At 44.2% G+C, this 6613-nt stretch overlaps 1 protein-coding gene across 1 annotated transcript in view; it reads right to left on the bottom strand.

Moving 5' to 3' along the window:
- Positions 1 to 6613, bottom strand: part of POLA2 (polymerase (DNA directed), alpha 2, accessory subunit) — a 37013-nt gene that overhangs the window by 22477 nt on the left and 7923 nt on the right. Inside the window, exons 2-4 of the mRNA XM_006901447.1 lie at positions 6121 to 6242; positions 5222 to 5313; positions 3830 to 3887 (exon numbers count right to left, since the gene is read on the bottom strand). Of these exons, the coding sequence (XP_006901509.1) occupies positions 3830 to 3887; positions 5222 to 5313; positions 6121 to 6242 (272 nt within the window). The remainder of the gene's footprint in view (positions 1 to 3829; positions 3888 to 5221; positions 5314 to 6120; positions 6243 to 6613) is intronic.

Here is a 6613-nt window from a genome sequence, read left to right on the forward strand (position 1 = left end):
GACAGGACTGACAGGCCCCAGCTCCCAGCTGGAAACAAAGGAGGACGCTTCAACTATTTAGATCTTCCCAGAAGAGCTGTGGGTGAGCATTAACATTACTGGAAGTATATTAATTTTCTTCTGGACACAGAGCCTACTATTTGGTCCTAAAAGCCTTCTGAGGTCCCAACTCTTCTCACTATTTCTTAGTTGTTGGAATTGACAGAAAACCTCATAAGCAGTTCCATACTTCACCTATGCCTTGCATGCGGACTTCCGAGCTGTAAAACAATCTAGTGGTAGATGGAATTTGCTCCAGGACTTAAGAACAATAAATGACATAGTTGAGCCTCTTAAAAAAAACAAAAAATAACATAAAGTAAATCGGTATCTGGCTATGAACTACTACTCTACCAAGAACTGTGGTACTGGAGAAAACCACTGAATATAGTATGGACTGCTAGGAGAACAGGTTTGTCCTGGAGAGGGTGAAGCCAAGCATCTCCCTGGAGGCCAGGATTCTGAAGCTCCGTCTGACCTACTCTGGACATATTGCAAGGAGGGACCAATCCTTAGGGAGGGACATTATGCTTGGGAGTGTGAAGTGCAGTAGAGGAAGACCCTCTATGAGGTGGATTGAGTCAATGACTGGGGCAATCAGGGTAGGTGTGTCAGATGATGAGGTTGGCTCATGATAGTGCAGAGTTTAGGGTTGTTGTACATAGGATCGCTATGAGTCACAAGTAACTCGATGGCACATAACAACAACCACAACGACAACCAAGAACTGGGTTAGCAAGAGTTCATTTTGTTTCCACATGTACAACCAACTTTGGATAAACAGTGTCAATCAGATCAAAACGGCTCATCACATACTACAGTTTTTAAAGTGCTTACCTAGAGAGCCAATTTATCAGCTTTGTCTATCTGTGCTTCACTGACTATGCAAAGGCTTTTGATTGTGTGGATCACAACAAGCTGTGGCTGACACTGAGAAGAATGGGAATCCCAGAACATTTGATTGTGCTAATGTGAAACCTATACTTGGACCAAGAGGCAATCAATCATCAGAACAGAGCAATGAGACACTACTTGGTTCAAAATCAAGAAGGGGGTCCGTCAGGGATGTATTCTGTCTCCATACCTTTTCAATCTGTATGCAGAAAAGATCATCAGAGGCGCTGGGCAGTATGAGGAGGACTGTGGCATCAAGACTGGTGAAGAGTCATCAACAACCTGCGTTATGCAGATGACACAACCCTGCATGCTGAAACTGAGGAGGACCTGAAGCGCCTGCTGCAGAAGGTCAAGGACTGCAGCCTTCAATACGGATTGAAGCTCAACATCAAGAAAACAATGATTCTCACCACTGGGCCAATTGGCAGCATTATGATAGATGGTGAAGAGATTGAGATAGTTTACAGCTTTAGTTTGCTTAGTTCTATAGTTAACACTCTTGGTACCAGCAGCCAAGAAATCAAGAGACGAAGTGCATTGGGAAAGTCAGCTGTCAGGGACCTCTCAAGAGTACTGAAGAGCAACGACATCAAGCTGGAGACTAAGGTGTGCCGGATCCAGGCTATAGTCTTTGCAATTACGTGCTATGCATCAGAGAGTTGGACAGTGACTAGGGATGATAGAAGGAGAATTGATGCCTTTGAGCTGTGGTGCTGGAGACGAGTGTTAAAAATACCATAGACTGCTAGGAGAACAAACAGGTTCATCCTGGAGAAGGTGAAGCCAGACTGCTCCTTGGAGTCAAGGATTCTGAAGCTTCATCTGACCTACTTTGGCCATGTTGCGAGGAAGGACTGGTCCTTGGAGAGGGACATTATGTTTAGGAGAGTGGAGGGGTGGCGAAAGAGAGGAAGACCCTCGATGAGATGGATGGATTCTGTGATTGGGGTGGTGGGAATGAATGTGTCAGAGACGGAGAGGTTGGCACAGATAGAGTAGGGTTTAGGGCTCTTATACATAGGGTCATTGTGAGTCGCAAGCGACTTGATGGCACATAACAACAACAATAACTAATGCCCTATGTGCCTTGCATTCTCAGATCTCACAGGCCTTTGCACTGACGGCACTTAACAACAAGTGCCTTGCATTTTCAAATCTCACAGGCCTTTGCACTGTGGTGTTGGACATCGCATGGCCTGCCAAAGGAACAAAGAAGCCTGTCTTAGAGGAGGGGTCTTAGAGGCAAGGATGGCAGAACTCTACCGCACATATTCTGGGCATGTCGTCAAGAGGGACCGATCCTTAGAAAAAGATATCAGGCTGAGAATGGGAGAGGGTCAGAGAAAGAGAGGAAGACCATCAACGAGATGGCCTGACAGTGACTGGAACGACGGGCTGGAGTGTGTCAGAGATGGAGGGATGGTACAGGACAGGACTAGCCACCGCTCAGATCTGTCGTTCATAGGGTCACTGTGAAGAGTAGTCACCTTGATGGCACATAACAACTATGGGTGAGAGAAAACAGCAATTAAAAAAGTCTCTATCCTCAGAGGTTTCCACTCCAATGGAACGTAAGTTTAAAACATCGAAATAAGGATTTGCATACCTGGTGGTAATAAGTCCTATGAAGAAAAATGATGAAAATGAGAGGAGAGGAAGGTTAGCAGTTTCAGGCAGGGTTGTTCTCTCTGAGCAGGAGACATGAGGGTATGAAGGAGGTGGGGGAGTAAGCTAGGGAGAAATCTGGAAATGTTCCAGGCAGAGGGAGCTTCACCCCTCTGAACGACTGCTTCCTTCTGCCTTGTCCACCTCCCCCCAGCTCCCAACCCAGCTGCCACCGTGCTCCTTTCAAATGAGCGTCAGGTCATTTTTCCTTGTTCACATGTCTCCACTGGCTTTTCATCTTCCCTGTAACCTCGGAAGACTGAGCCAGAGTGGGTGTGGTTCTCCGTGAGCTCACCCCCTGCTCCTCCTCTGTCCTTTCCCCACTCACCCCGTCCTATTTACTTTGCTTCAGCCACACTGACCTCTTTGCTGTTTTTCAAACATGTCAGAGTATTCTTCCTCCATGCCAGACTTGTGATATATTAGCTGCTCAATTAATGAACAAATCCTGATTTTTTTTTTAGGCGAGGGAACAGAGGCTCAGAGAGATAAAATCACTCATTCCAGGTTCTGATTTCAACTTTGATGGCAGTGCCTTTGCACTACCCTACTCCACCTCTTCGTGGAGTGTACTGGCTAGGCACCCACCCAGCTGCTAACCAAAAGGGCACAGCTCACACCTCCCAGCTGCTCCACAGGAAATGTGTGTCTGCTTCTGTGAAGACTTACAACCTTAAAATCCCTGAGACAGTTCTACTGATCTGGAAACAACTCAATGGCAATCGCTGTTAAGCGTCATCAAACTGAGTATGACCCATAGCGACCCTACGAACAACAGAACTGAACCCTGTCCTATCACGGTGTCCATCATCTCTGCCACACTCGAGCCCGTGCTGCAGTCACTGTGCTAATCCAGCTCGTCGAGGGTCTTCTTCAACAATGGCAATAGGTTTGGGTTTTTTCACTGTTATCTCTCACATTATGATGCATAACTGGATTATTGGATTAGAATCCTGACACAAAACTATGAGGAGAGTTTTGGAAAAATGGTATTTATAGAAATGTCTGATACACTACCTAAAAAAAGCAAGACGACTCTCTACTTATAAGGTGAAAACATCTTTGTCTATGGTTAGAAAGGCAGATGCAAAAGTGGAAACAGGACAGGAACCATATGAGCACCGTCTGAGTCCTTAGATCTTCAGATGTGATAATGCTTTTTAGAATAAAGGGATGCATGAGAGACAACTGACCTGGAAAACACACTTTCCAACCATCGTATACTCACTTTAGAGGGTGTTGTATAAGAGTTCAAGAGGGATTCCTCTTCTTCTTCCACTTCAATTCTAAAAGCACTGGTTAAGGGAAACCATCATAAACTTCCATGCAGGGTTTAGGATCATGGTTGTAGGGGACATCCAACTGGCCTGATAGCAGGTTGAGTACTTCTGGTTTGTTGTGTGGTCTCTAGACTTGAACGCGTGTAAAATGGCCATCTGAGGTTCAAGTGGTTTCTAGTTGCAGAGAGTATCAGAAGGAGAGTCAGGAATAGGAGCAGGAAACAGAACATCCAGCTCATGGCCTCCATGAAACCTGCCCCTTTTCCTCTGAGACCAGAACTGGATGGCTCCTAGCTACCATTATCAAACATTTTAAAAAAGATTCTATAGCGGGATCCTGAATTTAAAGGGAACAGAATTTAGGGGAGCTCTGGTGGCCTAGTGGCAAGAAGCTGCACTGCAATCCCAGAAGTACACGGTTTGAATCCACCAGATGCTCTGCCGGAGAAGGAGGGACAATTTCCTCCTGTACCAGTCAGATCTGATTTGATAGTATACGCACAAAAAATTAAAATAAAAAATTAAAATAAAATAAATAAAAAGGAACAGAATTTAAAATTTTCATAGATTCCAGACTTTCTAGAACCATTGAGGTTAGGTAAATTTCATGAAACTATTACCCTAAGATAATTTTTAAACTTTAATACAAAAATATAACCTAAGTCTACCTAAAACAACCAAAAAAACACCCCCAAAAGCAAAAATATTTTAAAAAGCCCCTAAAATTACCAGGTTAGCTTAACCAGTAAAGAATGTATTGCACTTTCTTAATATCTATGTACATGACATCAAACTGATCATAGTAACCTGAAAGGTTACACAGGAACCTTAAGGGGCAGTGAGTTTACATTAACAGGGAAGAAATAACTTAGAAAGGGAGAGTGACAGCAGTCACACAACTTGAAGAATGCAGCCGATGTTACTGAATTGTACAAGCAGAAATTATTGAATGATGTATGTTCGACTGTCTCATCCCAGTGACAACAATAAAAAGAAAATAAATTACAAACAGAAAAGATATAAACTTCTGTCCCAAATCTAAGGCACAGGGTGATCTGATAAGAAATCTGCATGAGGAAGGGAGCTCTGGTGGCTCCCTGAAGAAGTTGCACTGAAATCCAAGAGGTACGCGGTTCACTGCTGGAAAAGGAGGAGCAATGTCCTTCTGTACCAGTCAGATCCGATTTGACGGTACACACACACGCAAAATAATAAAATACAAAATTAAAATTAAAAAAAAGAAATCTGAATGAGGTAATTGCCATTATTGATTTTGAAATGACAAACACAATAAGGAATAAACTCTATAATATGATACATCTCTTCAGCAGGAAGGATACAGCTCTTGGATAGAAACGATGTCTCTGGTGCCTGCATGCCCACTGTCCTTGGATGCACTGTGCCGGGCTTTGGACAATCTTTTGCTCAGAAACTGAGGAATAAAAGATAATGCTTCTGTCAGCTCAGAGTAAAGTAACAGAGAAACATTTTCTACAGTCTTGAGGTAATACTAAAACAACTCATATGCTATTGAGTTGCTCCTGGCTCATCAACATCCTTTATGTCAGGGCAGAACTGTGCTTTAATAGCTGATTAAGACAAAAAAGAATCCAAACTAGAAAGTTATTCAGAGGAAGAAAGAATTTCGTAAGAAGAAGTACCACAGACTGAAAAGGAAGATTATTATTCTAATAACACTAAGATCTAACACTGTGGGTATAGCATCGTTCATTCTCATTAAATGAGAACCATAAAAAGTATGGATAGAAATACAACTGCCAGCTAAGGAAGCAAAGGAGGATGGAACCTCTGGGTGCAAACAGCCATCCCCGCTGGACCCACCTGGGAAAACACTTTGCAGTCCAGAGGGGAGCAAATGACAGGAAAATATCTTCTAACAGAACAAGAAGGCAAGCAGCTTTAACCCAAGATCACCAGTAAGGTGATAAAGCGTCCTCCCTTTCCCCCTTCACATCAATGCCCCTGTTCAGCATGAAGAAGCCAGAGAGTCGGCATCCAGTTCCCAAATCAGTACGACAGTTTATTTAACCACCATTGGAAAATGCTTGTCATTTTCCTGTAGCATCTGGTCCCCACTGGATCACTTTCATTTCCTTTACCTGCTCCCCCCACCAACCAATTTCACTTCAAAGCCCACATTCTTCTCTAGACAGATCTGCTCCCTGACAGAGCGGAACTGGAGGATGAGGGTGTCACTTTGTTTCCATTTCCTTCTTACCTCATGCTCAAAAGAGTTCAGGGTCTCCGGGGTCAGGTTAACTTTGTGCGTGCTGACGAAGGCGACGAGCTCGCCGGCCATTCCCTCCTCATTCTGTCCATACACAACGCACAGTTCTACCACTGCGGGGAGGACGAGAAGGCGGATAAGGACCACTTTAATTTCTTGCCGCTTTCACCTGTATTTATTCAGCACCTGCTAATGCCTGGTACTGTTCCAGGGACAGAGAATACAGCAGTGAACAAAACAGAGGAATCCTTATTCTCATCAAACTTCTTACGGAGGGGACAGAGCGCATGACCAAGCGTGTACATTCTGTTACCCAAGGGCACTGAGGTGGCCGTCTGCTTCCATGGAGACGGCCACCTCATGGATTCGGTGCCCTGACCATTTATTAAGTTAGCACCTGAATGCTTAACCACTGTGCCACCAGAGCTCCATGTAGTATATTGTTGTTATGTGCCGTCAAGTCGCTTGAGACTCATAGCGACCC

The sequence above is a fragment of the Elephantulus edwardii genome, unplaced genomic scaffold (genome assembly GCF_000299155.1).
Source record: "Elephantulus edwardii isolate Elephantulus edwardi_28Jun2011 unplaced genomic scaffold, EleEdw1.0 scaffold00328, whole genome shotgun sequence".
Classification (NCBI taxonomy): domain Eukaryota; kingdom Metazoa; phylum Chordata; class Mammalia; order Macroscelidea; family Macroscelididae; genus Elephantulus; species Elephantulus edwardii.